Genomic DNA, 25,803 nt, shown 5'->3' with positions numbered 1-25,803 from the left:
AACCAAACTCTCTCATTAATATTATTTAAAAAACCAAATTCCTTCATTAATATTATTTAAAAAACCATGTTATCTAAAATAATATTTGACACTTATTATAAAAAATATAATTTTATTTAAGAAATTTTAACCACAGTGCTAAGTTATATTAAAGAATGTTCCAGTCAATCTTTTCTATATTTTGGATGTTTTTTCAGCGTATTTTATCCTAGTGTTTCAAGATTTTAAAAAGTGCTAAATCCATCTATACAATTAAAAATCAATTTTAAACAACAAATAATAAAATTGACCAATTTTTTTTCACTAAATTTCAGTCAAAAACTTAAACAACACTTTTAAAAAATGAAAACAAAAACTTTTGATCTTGCCCAAAAAAAATATCAAAAACATTTCTAACTTGTTTTTTTGGTTGATAAGTGGGTAAATCCTGAAACTCAGGACTTGGGGGATGACACCCGGCCTGAGCCACACCAGCGAAAACCATGCTGGATTTTTTGATATCAACAAGACTAGAACAGATAACCTTTGCTTACAAAGCACCTTAACAAGGATCTCCTTCACCAACTGTTCTATATCTCTTCGATAAAAACATTTCTAACTTCATTAATGTTAAATTATTTAAATAAATAAATAAAACAAATACTTTTACGTATTTAAAAATTATTCCATTAACTTAATTATATATTAAAAATAATAATAATTTTATTAATTAAAATTATAATTTTAACCTCAAATGAAAAATCTAAAAGGATATTAAAATTAAAATATTTAATATTTTTCATAATAATATTTCAATATTTTAAAATTTTAATTAATTACCAAATTTCAAACCAAAAAAACCTTTAATCCAGAGTTATGACAAAGTGTGCGCTGACAAATCTGTTAATATTTAAAGTTTCTCCGATAAACCTCCCACCAACTTACTTCCAAACAATGTCACACTCCAAGAAACAAGTCAATCTCGCCCAAATCATAAAATCTGGAAATAACTTGTAGCAGAATAAAAATCTTCTCTCCTCCACCAGCACTTCCTGTAAAATCTTGCAATAACGTATACAAATAATAAAGTCTCCGCTCCTCAACCAACACTCTCATTAAGGTCCACCTCTTTCCATCCGAAACCTGTGGCCCGTGGGGCTGCATTCATTCCTGCCAAACACCGTCACTGGATTTTTAGCAATTTCCATCAATTCATCTATTTAATGCTTCTTGTCACTGCTCGTTGTCCCTTGCATTGCTCTTGATAGACTCCCATGACCAGGCCTCCGGATCCAGTTTCTTAAACTCCCAATTCCTTCGGCTCCCATCTCGTCACATTTACTGCAGTTCCGCCATACAAATTTGGTACTTTTCCCACAAATTTCCTGAGCCCTGAGACGCTCGAGATCACCTAATTCCCTACGAAATTCATGGCTAAAAACAGTCATTACTGCACATAATATTTCTCTGCATTTGGTCTCCAGTCATGGCGACTCCGGCATTCAAATCAAGGACAAAGCGAACCCAAATCGGCTCCCAGGAGAATAACAGCAACAACAATAGCTCAGCCCCTTCTTCCAGAGCAGTGGGCGGTCACAGGAGGTCGAGGAGCTTAAGCCATTATCCCCGCTATTACCCAGAGATCTCCACCTCTGTGCTTCGCCAGATTGATCTCCAGAACACCAACAAGGTAAAGTCCCCCACCTCTCGCAACGCCAGCCCTAACCGAGAGTTCAATCCGGGGCGCTGCGTGAACACCGGCCCCCATGTGACCACTGCGGAAGGCCGAAGGGGACGAGGGCGCCCTGTTGACCGTTCTCATACAGGCAGCACCACCGAGAGCCCCTCTGAGACGGAAATAGTGCAGAGAAGAGGTCGCTCTGCTGCGCCCAGGCAGACGGTTCCACTCCACGAGAATGGACCCAGGAGGGAGCGCTCTGTGTCTGTTGCTCGATACCAGTACAGTGACTCCGAGGTAGGGCATCAGCCTTTTCTCTGGTTTTGATGTGTAGATTCAAGTTTATTGATTCCTGGAGCTGAATCTTAATGGTAAAAAAAATTTTAGGCCTAAATTTTTTTAGTTGGGTTTTATTGTGTTAAATTTAAATTAGAAGATTCAATTTCAATGTTTTCTCATAATAATTCCCACAGTTTTTTATACAAATTTTACTTACTCTAAAAATCATCATCACGATAATTTCAAATTTAAGTAGTCTCACAAAGTGATCCACCAATCATTTTTAAACTATTCACCCATATAAAATATTTTACTCAACAAATCAATTTTTTCTTACCTGTACAAAATCTTTGAATATTTTTACAAAAATAGCATCGAATATTATGATTTACCAAAAAAGATTTACATTTTCAAAGTAAATATGTATCTTTTAAATTTTCCATGAAATTCTCAATAAATTTTAGGTCTTTCGCATGCTATCAGATGAATAGGTATACTCTTCAGTTATGGGATAATCATAAAAGATGGGAATCACATGCATTTTCTTGAACTGGGTATCATCATTACAGAGTTTTTTGGTAACCCAATGGGATTTAATGTCACATTCTTATCATTTTGGCAAAATCTGTAATGAATATCTTGCTGCTTGTGGCTAAAATTCTGCACCATGCAAAACTTTTTATTGTTATTGTTGTTCTGTTTTTTTCGGATTGGTGATTTGTAGAGTGTCATGTGTCATTGAGAGCGCTATGAGTGAAATCATAAACAGATAGATTGAGGATTTCAAGATTCGGATGAAGCCTGTTTGCAATGGGCCTCCGATTTCACAATGAGAATGATTGAGCCATGAACCCGGAGCCTTGCCAGAGAAAAATAAAAAGAACAAGTGTTGCAAATATCTAACTTGTCCATGGGCTGAAAAACCAGTAAAAGTAAAAAAATTGACGATGATCAACGTAACAAAAAAAAGTACACGTATAATCAAGTGAGGGCAGAAACTGCATAATTCTCACAGAGAGCAGCAAGTGAAAAATAAAAAATTGAGGGCAGAGTTTTCTTCTGAAAAACGCTCCACTGCCAATATTACTTGGGATTTTCTTAAAACTTGGTGATTTTTTAAAATCTTGGCGAATTTTCGGCCGGCCAATTTGTAATTGTTTTTTTTTTCGAGATGATTTCTCTTCCTGAAATTTGCTTGGTGATTAATCCACAAATTTTATCACACTGAATAAACCAATTATGTTCCATGGGCTCTAAATTTATCCATGAAATCACCACAGCTGTTGATTGACTATGGGAATGCATTTAAATTTCCTGCAAGGGTGTGATATTGTATTCTCATCTTTTATTAAACACTGAGTTTGATGATTAAATATTGGCTTGTAATTGTAAGTTGCAAAGGTTATTAAACACTGAGTTTGATGAATAAATATTGGCTTGTAATTGTAAGTTGCAAAGGTTATTAAACACTGAGTTTGATGATTAAATATTGGCTTGTAATTGTAAGTTGCAAAGGTTATATTTGTGACATCTAGTTAGAGTTGGAGATGAAGTGAGGATCTAATGGGAAAATTTATTTGCTGGTAATACATATAATTAAGATGCCATGGTTTCTTAAGATCCAAATATGTGTGGTTTTTATGGTTAGGATTATGTGTTTCATTTTAAGTGCTCAAAAAATCATGATTTGAACCTTCCATGAACAACCAGGTGAGCAACACAGCTTTGGTCATGGATTTGACATCTGAAGTTTTTTTAATAGCATTTTCTTCATGTCATATGGTGCTTGCTTTGCAGCTTTTTCCAAATCATAGGTGAATTGGCCAATTTACTAGCATTTGGCCATCACCTAGATCTATGGCAATTTGGGTAAAAAGGAATTGGGAAGGACGTATCAAAGGCAAGCTCACGATTATTTTTGTGGAAGAGGGTTTCATGCCTATTTGAATCTAAAGAGGACAATTATCTCATCTTCAAGAATGGGCCTTATTTATTTGGCACAAGAGGAATGCATTTGAACATGTGGACAATAGACTTCAACCTTGGACATGACAATCTCTCAACTGTCTTGGTTTCGGTTCGATTGTTGCATCTTACCGTACATTGTTGGAATGAAGACATTATGTGCATCATTGGCAACACTTAGGGTAGATTTATTGACAAAGTGGAACCAAAGGATGACAGGTTTGATTTTGCTCGTATTTGTGTGGAGGAAGATATAGAAAAGGGTCTTCTTGAAGCATATTTATTTGTTGGACTATTAGTAATTGCCCTTTAAATGCATGTATTTCCATGAATATTTTTGCGAAGGATTGCAAATAAAGCCCACAAGTCACTTAATTGGTTTAAGACAATGAGGAGCAATGGTAGACAATTAAAATAAAATGGGTGCAAAGCATGTTGTAGTCCCATTGATCTCCAAAACATTCTCAATAATCTTAGGAATATTTACCCCCTCAAGTTCCAAACAGGTTGATCTGTAAATTGCCGTGGATATTCCACTGGACAATTTGTCACAATAGACCTTATAATAAAATATTAAAATGCGGAATTTCTACGCTATTATAGTTTTATTAAATTTTAAGATCTATAGATTTAATTGTAATTAGTGCATGCACGCCAATGGAAATTATGCAGAAAAGTAGAGAACGACTAAACAAGCTCACACACACACATAAGACACAAGATATGCTCTCTGGGAAATCCCTTTTGGGAGAAACCCTGCTGGAAGGTGAGGCCGCTTCGCTCTCTTTCTCTGTTTGGAAATATGGTTGCAGGTACAAAGAAGTAATGTCTATGGTCTGTGGGCCACTACAATGCACAAATCCTCTTTGTGTGCTCTACCTCCTATCTCTCTTGGCTATCTTTGCTCAATTATGGAACAAAATGCTCTTGAAAGAATGGAATGCCTCTTCCTCCTAGTGGCTTGGTTATAACATAGCTCGATTGCCTACTAGTGGTTAATTTTTATTACATCAACTCTTAACTAGGGTTACAATATAAATTCTTCTAGAGTCTTTTACATCATAATCATGTTGTTGGCCCCTTTTCCATGAATAATGGGGGCTAACACGACATCCTTCCAAACTATATAGGTGTGAAAAAAGGAAGGTCAACTTTTGAGTGGCATAACTTTTGCATACGAACTTCGATTGACGCGCTTCTTGCATCATTGGAAAGATTTTTGTGTGTAGAATAACATGAATGGTGTGGCGCTAAAGCGACAAAGTTTTACCTCCAAAAAATGTCATTTGATGTCTCAAAATGATCTCGGAAGGTTTTAGACCCCATTTCGCCAAACTGGGTCCCGTCGGTAAAAACGGTCCGGTCAGCTGATTCCTCCATTTTTTCTCCAAATGCATCGAGATGGATGACAAACAATATAATGATCCAATCCAGATCACACGTAGTGAAGAAAATGCATGGAGTTGAATTTTCAATATATCTTAAGGGAGCAAAGATCAAACTCCCAAGCAGATAGATATGAAATATTAACTCAAGAAGATCCCATCCCCTTCTTAGAAATTATACTTGCATCTCGACATATTTCAAAAGCTCCACCTAATACAACTTATGGGATGGAAAGTTATGTAACTTAGCCTTATCTTGGCTATGAAGGCAACTTATCAAATCATTAGAATAAATTGATCACCCCCTTGAGAAGATGTAATATTCATTGAAAATCTTCACACTAGGCTCAATAACAAACAAAGGATAAGGATAAGGATGAATATGAAAAGGCAGAGAGTATGCCTAGGAAGTTAGGTAGAAAACTTGCTAAGGAAAAGGGACAGGAGATAGCAAACAAGGAGAAACTATTGGGTACTTGAACGACAATAGAAATATCATTACGAAAGGGACAAGAACAATTAAAAACTTTGGAATTTTGACACCCTCTCAAGGTGGTGGACAAGAATCTTGGGGTAAATAATGAACATAATCTCTTGGAATTTTAGAGGTATGGTTAGTTGGTTTAAAGTAGAATCAATAAGAGATCTAATAAAGACATTAAAACTGAATATCCTCTTCCTTTAGGAGACTAAATAAGAGGTGATGGAAGCAGTGAAAATATGCAAACAACAATGGAAATATTGTGAAGGAACAGTAGTCAACTTGAGGGGTGCGTCAGGAGGCATTTGCACACTTTGGAACAACCTTGTCCTACTATTGGGTTTTTCTCATCAAACACAACATTGGATCTTGATGGGTTTCATTCTTTGATAGTTGGGGCAAAGGCTAAACATAATTAATGTATATATGTCAATAGTCTGCAAAGAAAAGGAGGGATATCGGGCATCACTTTTAGCCTTATCGAATATTCAAATCACTAAAACAACACAATTGCAGTTGACTTCAATGTAGTTCTAAGTGAAAAAGTAAAAAGAGGAGGTAGCATAGTAAGAGGTCCTTTTTGGGAAAGGATGGAAGACTTAATATTTGATTGTTATTTGGTGGACATAATACTAAGACATATTTCAGCACACCTTGACCTTTTTTTGTGGCAAAGAGAGTTTCTTTTAAGCAACTCCACTATCATTGCCAAAATTCTTCCATGGATAACCTCTAATCATAAGCCTATTGCTTTATAGAGATTCTTGAGTCTCTAGATTATGGCCCCAATCCTTTTTTCTTTAATCCTCTCTGTCTTCAAGATGAAGCAACTATTGGAATAATTGTAGATGAATGGATTAAATGGGTTTTTGGTTCACTTGTCCTCAGTTGGGAGCAAAAATTGAAAGTTGTTAAAATTGCTCTTTAAGAATGGGGCAAGAAAGATTACACTCAAGATTGTGTAAATAGGAAATCAAATCGCATATGATCTTGCTACATGATAAAATGGAATTTGAACATATAACTAGTAAGCATTAAAAGACGAGAATACGGCATTTCAAAAGTTCTACCAAACTCTTAGATTGGAAGAGGAAACATTGAGACTTAAATCTTGTAATTAATGCTTAAATATGGGGATAAAAACACTACTTTCTTTCTTAGGAAAGCAAAAAAACAATGTAAGAGAAATTTGTATGGATGATGGATCGACCATAAAAAACTTTACAGAGATAAAGGAGGTGGCAAGGGTACATTTTGAGGATCTATATACTGAAAATGAGGGGGTAGATCTGGTAGTAATACTGGCCATGTTGGAAAATATTTGATTAGATATTTTTGTAGCTAAGAGTGAAGATTTGATGGAAGCTTTCTTTGAGGATGAAATTCATAGAGCAATTTGGAGTCTCACATTTAATAAAATTCTTGGCCTTGATGGATTCACAATAGATTTTTTTTAGAGTATGTTGGAGTATCATAAAAAATTATCTCAAGAATATTACAATTTACAATATGTTTAAAAAGCATGTGATGAAATGAGAAGAGAGACCAATGGGAGGAGATGAGGATTACAACCGCACATGTAATTTGTATTTGGTAGTTGCCAATATGGAGTGGTTTATTTTTGTTTTTTGGTGCTTTTCTTCCTAGGTAGTGAGGTTTGTGACCATGGGCAGAGCCTTTTGGTCTTTGCAATGTTCTAATGGATTACAAGGAGTTGTAAGAAGTAAGAAGGGTGTCGCTAAGAAGGGTGTCGCTAAATCACGAGGAGCGAATTCAGTGTAATAGGTCCTCCCTCTTCTTAGTTACTGCAAAGGTATATGGTAATGAGCATCAAGTTGTTTCTCAATTTGTAACAATTGTGGGAACAATGGTACAACAAAAGTAAGAGATAGCTACTTTATAGTTGGAATATAGCGTGTTGAGAAACATGGTTTAAATTTGAGTAAGGGAGCCTAGTCAACAACTTGAAACCAAAGAAAGTTAGATCACCCCGTTCACCCCATTGAGAGTCAATGGAATAACAAATTATGCACCAACTAGTTGAAGATATTGAGATTGGTACCATAAAATGCCGGCTTCGATGTGGTTGACAATCGTCACGTGTTCCATTAAGTATTATGTTTTTTTTTAAAGCTATTGGTATCCTTTTCTATCTCTAGGAAAAAGTACTAGTATAATAGGAGTGTTCTATAATTTTTTAAGTTGCAACAATAATTGTTTTTTTTTCCCGAAGACATGTAAATTTTGTATTCGACAGGAAGGGAACTATCTCTTTTTGCTTAAATCCGTTGGACATGAAGTATATGTATTATCATTGTCAACATTGCAAAATTTTTTTGTAATATTAATTTTTTAAGTTTTTTGGCTAAAAAAATCTCATTAGTTGTAAACTAAATGCTTTACTTTGTTATGAGGAGTGAAATTTGGATTTTTTATTGCAAGTGTTTCCAAAATCATGCTTTAAAGGGCTACAATGAAAATTGGATTTGAATAGTTTAGTGGATCAAAGAGTAGGGATTTTCTAATGGATCAGGAAGAGGAGCTCATATTGTGACACAATCCGTAAGATAACTAAGATAGACACATATCTAGAACAACTTTCACCCATAGCTCAAAGTACGTTTTGGTGTTTTTCAATAGAGGTAGGATGATTTCTTATAGAAGATGGAAGGTTGCATAGGTAAACCCTATGGGATATTTGAATGACAAAATAGGTCCAGATGGAAGAGTGCAAGTTGAATAATTTGCTTCATAAGTTTGCTTCATATTGGCATGAGTAAAAATGATAGATAATCATATTTTCCCTAGTGTAATGGACATAATCGAATGACATTTTTTCTCCAAGGAAAATTTTATGGGATCCCCCCTTGTCCTTGGAATATTTTAATGGAGGCAACTTAATTGCTAGTGATTGTAATGGCTGGTAACCCATTGGACTTGATTGGATTCGAACTTTGTGACCTATGGCCTCCCTATCAACATGTCTTGGAAAAAAGGTTTAATTGATTGAGCTAACCCTTGGGGTAACTTAATGGAGTGATGTTCCAAATAGCTCATTGAATTTATATTTGTAAAACTTCTTGTCATTTATTGGCATGTCTTATACAATATGAAAACCTTCCATATGTGCTATTGAATCTCTCCTTAAACCTTGTAGATTTTGGGTTCTAGTTAGATTCACTTCATGCTTATGTTTGTGACTTATCTTTGACAAAACTTACCTTCATCACATTACTATTAATGAATAATTCCATCTCATGAGGTAGTTAAGGAATTATGAACCATATCATTTGATGTATTTGTATCAACTATTAGGTCATTTGTGTCGCAAATAATGTCGACGATTTGGATTAGGTAAATTGTGTCCCAAGTTGCATTAACCATGTTCTCAATTTGTTACTCTTTTTCAATTAATTTTAGTTGAAGTGCTTCAATCAATCTATCATTTAGATCGATTTGTTTAGGAAGATCAATGACCCCATTATCCAATGTATTTAAGGAGTTTTGTAGGTCTTTGCTTACTAGAATGACATTTTGCAAATGCTTTCCTCCTTTACCCATTTGAGATTTGTAGTTATCTCACTTGCTTGAATTTTCCTTTGTGTTTGGGTCATGCTCACTTGCACCCACTCACATATGTCACACTTGGCTGCTTGGATTGCCTACCTTAGGATGGTGGGTACTGTTGGTCATGTACCCTAAAGTGTGATTATAGTGGTTTTGAAAATGACCTCCTTATTCATTTTTAGGCAAGTCTTTATGACAATTTGTACAATTGAATTTTGAAAGGGTTTCATGCTGTTCCTCCTTTGTATAGTTCAATGTCTTATTCTTCTTCAACATTTTACAATTCAATTATTTCAAGCATTTTGAGTCAAAGAAGTGTTTGTTCTTGATGGGTTTACAATTTGCCACTTAGTGTGTCGGCTTGTTTGCCAAATTAAATGTGTGTCATAAAAAGTAGACACAAAGCAACATCATTCAATCATGCAAAAGAAAATCATTCACCATCACAGACAAGTACAAGTGTTCTTAAAGCAACTTATTTTGATTTTAGGGAGGGTTTGTGACAATGAGAAAAAAATTGATTTCATTGTGGTATCCTCTTTGCAATGACAATGATGTTTGCCCAAATACAAATAGAAGACTTAACTGGTCTTCATTAAAATTGTCGAAACTTGTAGGGCTTTTCCTTTGCTATTTGCATATGTGCATAATTGTCAATGTAAAAAGAAGATTCTCAATAGAAAAATTGAATGTGGTACAAAAGTGTTAGTACCCCATTCAATTGCATGGAGGCATTTTCCCTTGAGCCATCCACCTTTTGTATACTCTTTTGCAAAAGATACATCATATTGTTGGTATTTCGAGAGTCATTAATCATTCAAACATAGAAGGCAAGAAATGCATAAAATTGACAAACTGAATTACACATTAACACAAGTGATTTTACATGGTAAAACCTTGACATTGTATCAAGGAAACCTCCATGGGGCAAGGGATTAGAAATCTTTATTAATCAAAGATGATTCTCCATCATACAAGCCTCTTGGGCAATCCCAATTAATATGGGATTACTTCGTTACATAACTCCTTTTCGTTACAAAATTGATTGAATGGTAAAAACAAATTTACCTACATTACTTTGTTGTCATTATCCAACAATCTCCGCCTTGATAACAATTTTCCTAATCCCTTGCTCATGTCCATTCATCATCTTTTCTGCAAGCCAAGAGAAGGCAAACACCATTAAAGTTTCTCTACTATAACTGGCTTTGTGAATATGTCTGCACGATTCTCCCGTGTATTGACCTTCTTGAGAGCTACTTTGTCACCATTGATCACATGTCTCACAAAATGGTACCTGACATCAATGTGCTTGGTCTTGCTGTGATAAGCTGGATTTCTAGCCAAATGAATAACACTCTGACTGTCACAGAATACATTCACTTTCTCCTGTGTCCTTCCAATCTCATCAAGTAGACCTTTCAACTAGATTGCTTATTTCGTGGCATCTGAAGCAACTATATACTTTGCTTCAGTAGTGGACAAAGAAATTGTTTCTTGAAATTTTGACATCCAGCGAAGTGCTATACTTGCAAGAGTACAGACATAACTTGTAGTAGATCTCCTTTTGTCCAAATCACCTGCATAATCAACATCTACATATCCGCAGACTGATCCTTCACTACCATTAAAGATGATGCAATGGTCACTTGTGCTTCTCAAATACTGAAGCACCCATTTCACAGCTCGCCAGTGTTCTTCTCCTGGATTTTCCATGAACCTGCTGACAACTCCAACTGCATGTGAAATGTTACGCCGTGTAGATGCCATTGCATACATCAAATTGCCTACCGCAATTGCATATGGTACACAAGACATATACTTCTTTTCTTCATCAATTCTAGGACTCAAAACCAAATAAAGTTTAAAATGGGAAGCTAATGGAACATTAACAGGTTTCACATTGTTGATACCGAACTTTTCAAGTACTCTTTCCACATACTTTTGCTGTGATAACCAAAGCTTTCCATTCTCTTTGTCTCTGTGTATCTCCATGCCCAAGATATGTTTTTGCTGCTCCAAGATCCTTCATATCAAACGTTCTAGAGAGTTGAGCCTTTAAATTGTTGATCTGTTCCATGCTTTTGCTTGCAATAAGTATATCGTCAACATACAAAACCAAGATAATGGATATGCCACTGAAACTCTTGAAGTATACACAATGATCATACTCACTTCTAGTAAAGTTCTAGCTCACCATGAAGGAGTCAAACTTCTTGTACCATTGCCTGGGAGACTGCCTCAGGCCATACAATGATTTTTTGAGCTTGCAAACTAATCTTCTGCTGCGACCTTGTACAAAACCTTCTGGTTGTTCCATATAAATCTCTTCATTCAAATCACCATGAAGAAAGGTTGTTTTAACATCTAACTGTTCTAACTCAAGATCAAGTAATGTAGTTAGTGCTAACATAGTACGAATAGAAACAAGTTTTACGACCAGTGAAAAAATCTCATGAAAGTCAATACCTTCAACTTGAGAATACCCTTTTGCAGCGAACCTCGCCTTATACCTCTTGATACTACTGTCAACATTTTGCTTCAATTTGAAGATCCATTTGCATCCAACAACACTTCTCCCTTCAGGAAGTTCTACAAGATCCCAGGTTTTGTTCTTGGCTAAGGAATCCATTTCTTCGTCCATAGCCTTTTTCCACTTTTTGCTATTCGCATCATCCACTGCTTCTTGATAACAAGAAGGTTCCCCATCTTCAGTAATCAATGTAAAAGTTAAAGCATAATCTTCATACCTTTTGGGTGTTTTTCTTTCCCTTGTAAAGCTTCTTAGAGTGACTGGTTTTGGAACTTGAACAATTTCCTTTGCATCCCCTTCACCTTTTCCTTCAGAAGTCTCTCCTTCCTTTCAACTTTCTAAAAAAGGTCTAGCCTCCAACTGAATTTGTTGATTTGGCGATACCTATTCCTGTTCAACTTTTTTCAACATCTGATTTTAAAAGAGAAGATTCATCAAATATTACATCTCTACTAATGACTATCTTCTGTGAAGAAGGATCCCACAACCTATATCCTTTCACTGCATAGTCATACCCAACAAGAAATAACATTTTGATTTTGGATCTAATTTTGAGCACTGATTTTTAGGAATAAGAGCATATGCATCACAACCAAAAATCCTTAAATGTGAATAATGACAAGATTGACCCGATCAAGCTTCTTCAAGAATTTTACAATTAATGGCAATTGAAGGTGATCTGTTAACTAAATAACAAGCAGTAGATATTACTTCTGCCCACAACTCCTTTTGCAGGTTAACATTGCTAATCATGCTTTTGGCTCTTTCCATAAGAGTCTGATTCATACGTTCAGCAACGCCATTTTGCTGAGGAGTATAAACAATAGTTTTATGTCTAACAATTCCTTCATCCTTACAATATTGTTCAAATTCTAGAGAAGTAAATTCACCGCCATTGTCAGTTCTTAAACATTTAATTGATTTGCCTGTTTTCTTTTCCACCATTGCTTTAAATTGTTTAAAAACATTAAATACATCAACTTTCTTTTTCAACATATAGACCCAGACTTTCCGAGAGAAATCATCAATAAATGTTAAGAAGTATAATGCACCTCCATAAGATACAGTAGGAGATGGTCCCCAAAGATTAGAATGGATATAGTCCAAAATTTCTTTACTATTATGACTTCCAGTTTTAAATTTCTGTTTACATTGTTTACCATATACACAATGTTTACAAAAATCCAACTTCAAGGATTTCAAATCAGGAAGCAACTTGCGATTCATCAGTACTTGAAGACCCTTCTTGCTCATGTGACCCAACTGCTGATGCCATAGGCGAGTACCTTCTTCTGCCTTCTCTGATATAGTCGCTGCCTCACTGACCTGAGTACTTCCTTTGAGTCTGTAAAGATTTCCGATCTTTTCTACCTTCATAACAACCAAGGCACCTTTTGAAACTTTCAACACTCCATTCTGACCTGTAAACTTGTAACCATCCGAGTCCAACACTCCCAAAGAAATCAAAATTTTTCTCAATTTAGGTACATGCCTAACATCAATTAATGTCCTAACTGTATCATGATACATTTTAATTTTGATATTTCCCATCTCAACAGTCTGACAAGATACATTATTACCCATAAACACTGAACTACCATTCATTGCATCATATGACGTGAACCAATTTATTTGCGGACTCATGTGATGCGAAGCACCAAAATCTAACAACCAATTATCATAATTTCAAGATACATTACAAACAGGTAAAGCCTCATCTACCATATTCAATTCAGCAGATAAAACTTCATCAATCATGCCTGATTCAACTTGATTTGCTTCCTTCATTGGGTTTTCAGATTCCTTTCGTTTCTAACAGTCTTTCTTGAGGTGTCCAATTTTGTTGCAGTACCAACATTTGGATTTACACTTTTTGCCCTTTGATTTTGACCTGGAAGAACCCCTTGCTTTCTCCCCTCTTTCCTTTTGACTGACCTTTGGCTATCATGGCTTCTGATGCAGAGGTTTCAATACTGGACTTCTTCCTTACTTCTTCAGCTAACAGAGCTCCCACAACTGGATCAAATTCCAAAGTCTCAGTTGTGCTCAAACTCATAGAGGTTACAAAGTGGTGCCATGACTCGGGCAGAGAACACAACAAAGTGATAGCTTTGTCTTCTCCTTGAAATTTAACTTCCACATTTGACAATTGGCAAATAAGTGTATTAAAAACATTTAAATGTTTTGCAATTTTTGTACCTTCCTTCATTCGAAGACATTACAATTTCCTTTTCAGATAAATTATGTTGTTAAAGATTTGGTCATATACAACGTTTCTAGTTTCCCCAATAAACCTAATGTCGATGTTTTTCAGCAATGTTGAAGAGAACATCCGCCAGGCACAACTTGGTGGTATTGAGAGCTCGAGCATCCAAGTCCTCCCAGTCCAAATTTGTCATGCCAACAGGTTTCTTCTTCACCCCGTCTAATGCTCTGTGCAACCCTTGTTGCACTAGCAAGTCCCTAACTTTCAGTTTCCACAATGCGAAATTGTTCTTGCTAGTGAACTTCTCCTCAAACTTTGCATTCATCATTTTTGCCATTTCCTCCTACAAATCCTCCTACTATGGTTTCCTTCCTTCAACTAGGGTTTAAAAAAATTTGTTTCACTTCTTTCAGCTAGTTTTTATTTTTATTTTTTAAATTTGATTTCCCTTCTTACCCCAATTTTTTCTCTACTTAACAAACCCTACTCCATTTCTTCCATGAACTCTCACAATTCTTTTCCTATTCCAAAAAAAAATAAAATTGTTCTCTTTTTTCAGCGAAAGAAACCCTACTCCTTTTATTTCATTAAAAAAATCTAAGAATTTTCATTGGTTTTTGAGCCCAAAAAATTTCTGAAAAATTTACTTTCAATCAATAATTATTTTGCTGTAAAAAACACAAATTACTTGGGACTTGGCTTTGTATCAGACTCTGCTCCAGGCAGTAAACTGACAGTGGTTTTGTAAGCAATTTTTTTTTTTTGAACAACTTCCACCAGGTAGTCACTCTTGCTTGCGGCTCTACAACGAATAGCTCCAACAAGCGTGTTAGGAAACCAGCTCACAAAAAGATAGAAAAGATAGATCAATGTCTTATAATTCAGCCAGGGTCATCTCTTTACAAGAGCTTTCTTCCTCTTCAGGATGGCAAGAAGATCTTGCTCGTTGGCAGCGCAGGTTCCTTCAACATTCCTTTCTTCACACCGATGGCTTTGTCTTTTCTCACTCAACAACCTCTTCTGCAATAGCCTCAGATAAAACCAAAGTGGTGGCTCTTAGATTCACGTTTTCTTGGACTGGCTGGCCGTTGTGTTTTTCTTTTAAAAAATAATTGTCTTCACATAGAACCCAATCGACGGCTGTGTTTTTCTTTTAAAAAACAATTGCCTTCACATAGAACCCAACCGATGGCTGTGTTTTTCCTTTCAAAAAAACTCTAGCGTTCTCTCCAGCGGTTTTGTATTGTGGCTCAAACAAAAAAAACGACTACGTTAGGTTGCTTGACGAGCGACAACTTCAGTGACCAGCAGGTGACAACTAGACTTTTCTTCGGCAATTCTGCCCAATGGTATGTCTTGTCCTAATCTCATAGCCTCTTCTTTACTTCCCTTGGTTTAGAAAGACGACCATGACCACACTAGAAAACCTCTTATTCTTTCATGGTGCGACTTGTCTCTCCCAGTGCCACAACCCTCACAACTTGCTCCTGCTCTGATACCAATTGTTGGTATTCCGAGAGTCATTAATCATTCAAACATACAAGGCAAGAAATGCATAAAACTGACAAACTAAATTACACATTAACACAAGTGATTTTACGTGGTAAAACCTTGACACTGTATCAAGGAAACCTCCACGGGGCAAGGGATTGGAAATTTTTATTAATCAAAGATGATTCTCCATCATACAAGCCTCTCGGGCAATCCCAATTAATATGGGCTTACTTCGTTACATAACTCCTTTTCGTTACAAAACGATTGAATGGTAAAAACAGATTTACTTACAATTACATCTTTGTTGTCATTATTTAACACATATTAGGTTAACCAACTTTTTCATTTTTTTTCTTTTAAAATTTCAAATGTCTCTTTTTAACTCTTGCTAGAAAAGGCCTCTCTTACCATAGCTGTATTTGTCGGCAAGCCATCAATGTTTGGTATAACCTTCAACATACAACTACAAAGAACCATTCATTGAGCAAATTCTCTTAAGCTATTTCCCTTGGTATAAGATGATGTCGATTTTCAATATAAAGAAATACACAATATTACTCTTCACATGTTTGAAAATTATTTTATAAATGCCATGCAAAATATTGCATTACCTCTTTCTAGTGGATGCGTGGGTTGTTGTAATGAAAAGTGACCTTAGAATAATTGCTTGCTTTAAGATGTCTTTTTCCATCAATAGACCACTCGAAGCAAAATTCCCACGGGACTTTACATGAACTTTGCAATGAGATATGACAAAGATGGGCAAAAAAAAGGCTTTAGCCATCTCAACAATATATTCATCTAGTGATATCAATAATGTATAGTACATGGATGTAATCACCTGAACCTCTTTTAGATGCCATGATTGCAAATATCTGGAAAACAATCAATGAAAGGGGTACGACTGCTAGAAGAGGTCTTCTGGCTGTATGCTTCTTTTATTACAACATTGCAAATGAAAACGTCATTTGAGCTCAATTAATGAGAAGGGTAACATGGATACTTTTTAGCCCATTGGGCTAGGTTGAATGGTGGATGTTCTGCACCGGAAGGCGTTTGCCAACCAATACAAGGCCTTGCCCAAGTTAAAATCTATGTTTACTTGTCTAAAGAGGCTTATGGGCTGTTGCATTAGGCTTAGGAATATAGTGGCAGTCCCATTTGAGCTCAATTAATGAGAAGGGTAACATGGGTGCCTTGTTAGCCCATTGAGCTAGGTTGAATGGTGGATGTTCTGCACTGGAACGTGTTTGCCAACCAATACAAGGCCTTGCCCAAGTTAAAAACTCGGTTTACTTGTCTAACTAGGCTTGTGGGCGGTTGCATTAGGCTTAGGAGTATAGTGGCAGTCCCATTGATTTGATCCCAGGTCTCCTTGGTGACAGGTAGCAGGTGCCAGGTTTACCGATTCTCCTGATTGAAAAAAAAGGTCCAAAAACAAACAAAAAAAACAGAAAAAAAACAAACATATATACCCTCCTTTAGAGTGACTTATGGAGCACACTAAAACTTTGCCCACAAAACATGCTTAAAATGCACTAAAGACACATAAATTGCCCTTACATTACCCCAAAAATAGATCAATTTTTTAATTTTTGGTAAAAGACGCTTACTACATACAGAAAATATTTATATCAGCAGCAAAAAATAAAGGGATCATGGAATAGTATACAATGAACTTCATATCTCTTTCTTAGAGAAACTAAAACAGCTATAAAATCAGAATAAGAGACATGGTCTAACAATTTGGCATCCTTAATCAGTAATGCCCCTTTTGCCAAGAGTTGTATACATACATCAACTCTCCAAGTATGCCACTTCTACGAATGGTTTGTAATGCTGTATCTCTCCCTCGACCAGGGCCACTTATCATAACTTTTACTCGTTCCATACCCCGATCCATTAACGTATGAATAACATTTTCTGTTGCAGTCTGGGCAGCAAATATTGACAAAAAGCAGCCTGATAACTGACCTAATTTTGAAAAACATATTTATAGTGGAGTTTCTGGAGAAATACAAAAATAGAAACCTCTTGAAAAGTGCCAAATACTAGGCAAGGAATTCTGTATCATAGATCTGGAATCTCCCAACAAATTTGCCTCCAATGCAATTGACCCTGCAGAATGCTTGCCAGCTGAGATTGAACCTGTTCCCGACATAATCTTGCAAAGGGGTATTCCCAAAAATTGTGCTTCACTGATTTTGACTTTGGTGTTCCATGGGGATGTGTCCCCTAGGGTGGGGGTGCTTGTTCCCCACGTTTCATATGTTCTTGGGACGGGGGAATGGTTAGGGAAACATTTCCCCATGTCTTTATTTTGGGGAAACTCGGGGAGACATAGGGGGAAATGTTCCCCCAATGTGGGGGATGCGTTACCCGAAAAGGGGTGCTCGTGGGCATTCCCCAAAAAAAGGCTGGGTGTCCCATCAAATTTTGCTGGACAATAATAATTTATGAGTGGGGAAGCCTAATATTCAAATCTAGGGCCCTACTAATGTAATGTAATTAATGAGGGCCCTACTAATGTAATGTAATTAATGGTAATGTTAAAAGTGACATTTTCGTTTATCTTTCATTTTTATCCTTTTACTTAAATTTTTAACATTACCATTAATTGACTCAGGATGTTTGAGAGTGGTTCTAACCTCATTGGATTTCATATGAAGCAGGTAGAAGTTTAGATGCCACCCAAAATCTAGTAGACTTAACAGTTTTCAAGATTTCAATATTAGGGGAATTGCAACATTTGCATTGGATTCTATCATGCATGAAGGTATGGAACTAACATTTAATCAAGAGCACCAACTCCTCTATGTATCTCGATGTTGGTGGCATTGATTATTAAACTCCTCTGTCATGACTCTAGTAAAATTGTACCTATCACTCAAGCAAATTCTTGATTTGACATGGTAGGCTTTTTCTATTTTATTTTAATGCTTAGAGGGTGATATTGATGATGAGGATCCCAATATACACAATGATTTTGATGATATGTAGGTACATGTTGCAGCATGATTTTTTTCTGTACTATAGAGGTTATCTAGAGCCTCTTTGTTGATGTATTCTTGGTTCAAATATGGATTGCACTCGATGCTAATTTGTTTATATTCATTCTTGCTATATATATGAGAAAATTTGCATATTTGTGTATAATGGTTTGGATTCATATGAATGCACATGGATATTTACATATTTTTTGTCAAAATCTGAATATTTATGTATTTTTTGGTCGACTGGTTTTTTGGTCCTTTTTTTTAACTGGTTCTCAGATTTGTGGTTGACCGTTTTGATCACTAGGCCAGTTGTGATAATATTTGTTCATTGTCTATTGTTCATTTTTAGTTTTTTACTTTTGAGTCTTGACTTTAGAAACTGATGACCTGAGACCAAGTCTTTGACTTGTCACTTTTTATTATTTTTGAGTTTGAGTAATTTCAATTTATTATTCCAGTCTTCAGACTTTAGTATCTACTATTTTTGCATAGTACTAATTAGGTTCTAGAATAATGAATAATGAATTTAAATCAATGTATACAGTATTTTACTATTTCTATTTCATTGAATTGTTTATGATGTATGAATTAATGTTTTTCATTATTGAATTTGAATTGAATCATGTTTATAATACACACTCACACACACACTTTGACATCCCCCTTGAATTTCCCTAAAATTAGGGGGTGCTCCCACAAATATTCCTTGTGCATCTTCCCATTCCTGTGCCCCTCATCCTGGAAACTTGCTGGAACATTGTTTGGCTTTAAGCAAGAGAGACAAAACCATCATAAAGCCACTTTTGGCCAAACAAGCTTTGGAAAGGAGACCCTGATAGATCACCAACTGACCAAACACATGGAGTTCATTATATAAACTACATGTGTTTGCTTGATCTTTTGGAAGGATTTATGGAGATCAAACAATTTAATTACAAGACTTTGTGCAGAATAGTTAATTTTTGAGATCTAATACTTATTGGTTCCGTCTCAAGTATAAACCCAGGGAGGACATAAAACATTACAAAACAACAATTTGGTGTGCAAAGGGTTTTGAAGTTTTAATCCTTGATATGTCATTTTGTAGCAAAATATCTTAATTGGTTGTACTATATAGTACTTTTATATATATATTCCATGTCTTATAAAATTTGGGACTTGAATTGAAATATATTATTATTAAATATTACTGTATAGACAAAATAATCTTAGTTCTGGCATGGCTTCTCATTTGCCACTTTTTGTTACGTTATATGTGACTTTTTGGCCATGAAGTCTTCCTCTTCTGGTGTTAAAGAATGTTTGGGTGCTACTATAATTGGTCCATCCTTCATTGAGATATTTGAACTGTTGTGTCCGTGTTTAAAATGATCCATAAACTTCTTTGGTAGCCTAATGGTTAATTCAGCACAACTGATCTTTAAATTTCTTCTTATGCTTCCTTTGAGTTGGTCCTGTGCAACATTACCGTACTAGCCAAAGTTACCACACTTCACTGGGCTTGTGACCTGTTTTTGTCCACCAATGAAACTTGACTGGGGATTTGGCAAAGACTCGCTAATCAGCCTGGCAATGATTTGACATGTGGAAAATTACATAAATTATAGTTTTTCACGATTATTTTTTTCATTTGGATTTAGATTAGACATGAAAGATAAAATGATAACATTGAATATAGCTCAAAAATAACATATCCAATCCAAATATATTGTCTGATCATATTAACATACATCAAAATTTCCGTCCATCGGATGGGAAGAGTCAAATCTTAAATCACATGACAAAGTATGATAATACATAATAAATATGCATTTGGAATCTGCATGCACTGCAAGTTGCAACTCATAATGAAAAAAATGATAATGGATGTAGATTCATGCAGTATAGTTCAGCCGCATATGCCAGGCTGAACTACCCATATATTCCTTATATTGGACAAATTAAGATTCGAATTCAGTCCTAAATGCAATGGTCAAATGCATTAGATGCTATTATTTATGAATCTAATATGTTGAAGTGTTTTTCTCAAATATGCATTTTATCGCCTGCTGCTTCTGTTTGAAACCTGTCTTACCATTTTCTGACAATATATTGAAACTAAAGTTGTTCTAAGATCAGTCGTGGAGTTTTGAAAGATTACCAAAATATCTTGGAGATATTGAATTTTTCCAATTTTGTTTCTAGTAATATTATTATTGTATAAAAGATCCAAGTAGCAATGGATAGCATCAAACTTTTTTACTAGATATTGTTGAAATATGTCTGGCAGCTGTGTATCTCTTAAGCATGTTTTCCTTTCACCTCTTTTCTCTAAAGGTATTTTGAAAGTTTTCAGAAGGCTGAATCCCCAACTTCAGTATGCTCTATTTATTTTCTTTTGCATTACAGAGTGACATGGATTCAGTGTACAGACGTAAAGAGCGGTACAGACTTAATAACCTTGCAACTGTGAATGGTCGGAGGTCTGTTACTGAGAAGGTAGAAGGAGGTGATATGCCCAAGCCTCAACGAGGGTTGAGGAGGTGCTCAAGTCAAAGGGATCTGTCACGACCGTATGATAGTCATCAAGTAAGTCCTTGTTAAAAGTGAAAGGTAATCTTTGCAGAATTTCAATTTCATCCTTTGGATATGGTTTCTGCATGTATTATATGTTTTAAATTCTTGTATTGGATGCATTCTAGAGATTGGGATATAGTTTTAATGTACATTTCCACGAGTTTTTAGCTTCTGCAGTCTTTCTTAAGCTTGTTTTATGCAGATCCTTTGACACGTTTAGATATCAACATATTATATATCGGACTGTGTTCTTGTCAAAGTTTCTATGTTTCTAAATGCAATTTTTTCAATGGCTTCCTGGATTTAAATGTGAAGCCTTAAGTTAGGCTATTTTATTAAATTCCTGTAAATGGACATGTACATAAGAAATGTGATTGATGTGGCTAAACACAGTGGGTTTGTTTCAGAGCTATACATCAGCGTTGACTGATGATGAAGGCGCAGATACACGTTCTAGCGATAATGGAGAAGAGAAGACAATAAGAGCAGTGTATGCTCAGATGAAGGTTTCGACTCTCTTGACTCCTCATCAATATTAGTAACAATATCTATATAGAAGGATATAATATATATCAATATTCTAGGTTCAGACCCATTTGTCTGAACCTTGCTGGCATTGTGTTTTGTCTGTTATTTTGGGTCGGAAGCATATATAAATATTTCTTAAAATTCTGGTTAAAGAACCCATGTTCTGATCATTAGGTTTGCATCATATATAATTGTTCCGTCTTTCAATAAGACACTGCTCTTGTTGGGAAAGTTCTGATAAAAATGACAAAAATTGACTTTCAGTCCTTCCGGAGTGATCATCCAATAGGAGATATGGACGCAGTCAGTTTATATGAAGCTATGCGATCAGAAGTAAGGCATGCAGTTTCTGAAATTAGGTCTGAGATCAAACAAGTAAGTTCCAGTGTGAAAATTGTCTAGTATACATTGATTGTTGTGCCATTTTACCAAGTGCAAACATCAGGTGATTTGTATACAACCAAGCGTTTAAGTGAGAGCTCACAGTAGGTTTTGTACATAACTATGTCAAATACCTCATTTCGATGTGATCATCAACAAATTATTGTGGAGGTTGAACTGTGCTGAAATACGTTGAGTGGATTAGGTGACTTTGAGGATAATGCAGAGGGTTTGTATAAGCTTTCTATTTCAATTTTCAGCATCACAAAGATGGCAGCCACTGTTTAAACAATTTTTAGGTCCAAATGTCAGTTCTGTTGACAATGTCTAATATGCACTTATGTAGTGGTACATACTCTCAGCATAAGCTAGTTTTGAATGTTATTACCATTTTGTTTCTCATGTTTCATTTTTGTGGTTCCTATTAAGATTCACTTAGGGACTTGCGATGTCTTTCTTTCTCAACATAACTGATTTTGAATTTTTGTGTGATTGATTTTAACAGTCCACTGTGAGAAAAACCCCTTCAGCACTCAATCGAAAGGATTCTAACGAGTTACTCATGCCAAATACTACTGATGTCATTAATGTTGTTTCTGACGTGAGAAAAGATTATACTGCTAAGCTGGAGCAGGTACCATTCTTTTCACTCTTTGAACAGTGCAATCTCAGTGAACAAATGCCATGGTCTTCAAATATATGTGACATATATGGTCCAATGTTCAGTCAGAGAAACGGGCAAGGGATCTCTGTGCTAAGTTGGCTGCTGAAGAACAACGGCGCCAGGAACTTGCAAGAATAGTGGGGGAATTACTCCCAGAATCAAAGCCATCTAAAACAAAAAGATCATCTCGAACAAGAAGAGTAATGCCCATTTGACTTTTGTTGCTCTTGAAATTCTGCAAATTTTCATATCTAGCACGTACAAGTGTTTGTGCTTGTTAGCTTATCTTGTTAACAATAGTTAGAATAGTCAAGTGGATTTATGTTGCAATGAAGCATGGAAATGAATAATTGCATTTGCACTCTGTTCACCAGAATAGTGCAGACCGGAAGAATATGTCTGAATGCTTGAATGAAGAAGCACAAAAGTACTTTGATGAGTTTATAAACATATCTAATTTTGAAGACTCGGAATTTTCATCTTTTGAGGAAGAACGCCGTCTTGCACCTGCTCATTGCATAAAGACAGAAGCAAAGAAAGATTACGAAGGAGTACTGCCAGATATTACAAATATTAGGGATTTTAATGATAGTGGCTTAAACATTGTCCAACAGCTTCATGTATCAGAAGAAAATGATGGTGTGGTGCTTCCCTGGTTGCAATGGGAAACGAAGCCTGATGACCACCAACAGTTCGGGATGGAAAATTTAAAAACCATCATCACTGATAAGAAAGTTAAAAAAACTCTTGATGAGGTAATCTAACCTGCTCCAAGCTTCAAGATTGTCCTTAATTTTAGGTTCTCAATCCCTACAAATTTTAATTTGCATGATTTCTCTTCATATTTTAATAGATCTTTAAGCATTCCATACCAAAAATATTGCAGGAAGTGGTAAGCAATGGCAGTGTGAGCATATTTGACAGCAGAACCGGGGTTGTAACAAGTAGCAATGGTAGCAATTGTAGTTGGAGCCCTGATAGTAGCTACCTGTGTAACATGTCAACGCATAACCCTAGCGTTGTTGAGAGCTTCGACTTGTCTTCTACAGTTAACTCTGGAGAAAGTAGAAATGAGAAGTATGGCGGTAGGCATAAATTAGACACTTCTGTAGGAACTCTGAAGTTTGATTATGGCAGGAATCCAACTGTGAGCTCTACCTACCAAGATGATGATTTTGTTGTCCATGCAAATAATGAGGCCATCCTCATGGAAAAGATGAATCTGAATAGCAGAATTGAATCTGGATGGATCATTATATGTGGCACAAAACTTTCTTGATATTACATTAATCAAAAGACAGCATGATTTCTTAACCGTGGTTCTGGTGAAGGGAAGTGATGATTAGATGGATCTGTAATGGTCTATCTGGAGGACGGATAGGATTTTGTCTAAAAATGATAATCATAACATTCTTTCATTTTGGCTTAACTTTCGATGCTTTGGGCTTGAACTTTGTTCAATAGCTCAAGGGAATTTTCAGATGAGTGCTGCATACACAGGTTCGAAGAAGTAAATACTCTTGGAACAGTTTGGCAAAGTTTTCTGCTTACAATTGGAAAGAGAGCTCAACTTGACAAATTTATATCAAGTCAACGGCATGCAAACACATGCAGGATGGAGAAGGATATTTTACATCATTTTCCAGTTCTTGCCAAAACAAGTAGATCAACTTGTATGAATATAAGACATTTTTGTTTGATATTGTCTCTTGTCGAAACATTTTAGCTGTAAATAGTGATTCCTTTTCATGTAATTTCTAAACATTCGGGCTTCAAAAGTGGAACTATGCTTTTAGAGAAACCCCAGATTTTGTCCCCTAGATTCGAAGGATTAAGGATTATTTGCAGTAGAGAGGCCCTTCATCTCAGAACCAAAAAAGACGCTTTGATGGAAGAACGGAAATGATGCTTTGTCATTCCCTAGATCTTGTCGAAAAAGAAGTAATTCAAATGAGAGTTGCTTTTTTTCATTTACAATTATACTGCAGGCTGTATAATGGTTTGATACCAACGTAGCTTTGGTGCTAAGAATTTTGAGGAATTTGTTAAATGGCTATAGTGCAATTATCACATGATATGTGGAATTGTGTACATACAGATTCAACACCAACACCCTGATGAGAAACATACAAAGCGTAAGCCATGATGTTTATAATAACGAATGTCCATGAGTATCATGCGAAACCGATGGTTTATTATGATCTCATTAGTGAAGTGTTGTAACATTTTGCTTTTATAAGATGTGTCTTAATGTTATATAACTGAAATATGCACCTTAAATATCTTATTGTCAACCTAAATTATAACCTTGTCTTTATAGGTTTTAACAAATTCTCAAGGGAAAGATTTGATGAAAATGGGATTGTGCTGGTCTTAACAAACATGTTCGGGAAAAAAGGGTAGGTTGAAAATGATATTTTGTTTGGCCATTAGGGATGGAATTCGATAGTCAAATTCTTGATTCAATTATGCAATTTTCCAATTTATTCATTTATAATTTATTTTTTAATGACATTTTTGGCACTTTGGCAAGTTACTTTTTTATTATCACTTCTGTGAGTATTTTTTTCATTAATATACATAACATATAACACATTAGGTTCCACTTGTTTTAATTCTCAACTTTTGGAGTGAACATTCTAATATTTTGATTTGTTTAACCGTGATAACATTAAAATGCACATTATGGGGTACATCATTTATAATATTCTCTTTGAATATTTTTAGTGTTTTTTGTTTTGTTTTTTGTTTTGTTTTTAAATTATCTTGAAGCAATTTTGAATATGTTTTTGCCGAGGTTGAATATATGTTACTTGGTTCGAGATTCAAAGTAATTGATGCTTTGCTTGTCTTACCAATTTGCTTTGTACTGTTCTATAAATTGTTGTGAGCATTTTCTCTTGCATCTCACAAGATAACTTGAGTTTACAAAACTCTCGGTTGACTCTTTGCTGCTCTTGTTCAAGCTCATGTTTAATCATACTCATGCTCAATCATGTTTTTCGGTTCTATGGAGTGGTGAATTTTATTGTACTTTTAAGTGTTTGTTTTTTATCCAAAGAAAAAATCGAACTTTTTATTAAGGTACATAGTATATGCATTTAAGCATTC

At 35.5% G+C, this 25,803-nt stretch overlaps 1 protein-coding gene across 1 annotated transcript; it reads left to right on the top strand.

Annotated features, from left to right (window-relative positions):
• The first annotated feature begins 1,450 nt into the window (after positions 1-1,450).
• Positions 1,451-24,807, top strand: LOC149170630 (uncharacterized). The gene is made up of 8 exons (XM_089423953.1): positions 1,451-1,954; positions 20,952-21,131; positions 21,527-21,625; positions 21,912-22,022; positions 22,534-22,662; positions 22,755-22,892; positions 23,067-23,447; positions 23,579-24,807. The coding sequence occupies exons 1-8, from the start codon at positions 1,466-1,468 to the stop codon at positions 23,969-23,971; spliced, it is 1,920 nt and encodes a 639-aa protein (XP_089280079.1). The 5' UTR covers positions 1,451-1,465; the 3' UTR covers positions 23,972-24,807.
• The last annotated feature ends 996 nt before the right edge of the window (positions 24,808-25,803 follow it).

This window comes from Pinus tabuliformis, chromosome 4_2 (assembly GCF_031772625.1).
Source record: "Pinus tabuliformis cultivar Carrire ecotype Pingquan chromosome 4_2, CPIR1, whole genome shotgun sequence".
NCBI classification, from domain to species: Eukaryota; Viridiplantae; Streptophyta; class Pinopsida; order Pinales; family Pinaceae; genus Pinus; species Pinus tabuliformis.
Note: the sequence above shows the minus strand (reverse complement) of the source record. Positions and strands in the feature narration are given on the sequence as shown.

What these genes read in the sequence shown, in the direction of transcription:
- LOC149170630 (XM_089423953.1), top strand. Translation starts at nt 1,466, where the DNA reads ATGGCGACTCCGGCATTCAAATCAAGGACAAAGCGAACCCAAATCGGC. An exon ending in CAGTGTATGCTCAGATGAAG is followed by an intron (nt 21,626 to 21,911) that starts GTTTCGACTCTC and finishes ATTGACTTTCAG; the next exon opens with TCCTTCCGGAGTGATCATCC. An exon ending in TTAAAAAAACTCTTGATGAG is followed by an intron (nt 23,448 to 23,578) that starts GTAATCTAACCT and finishes AAAATATTGCAG; the next exon opens with GAAGTGGTAAGCAATGGCAG.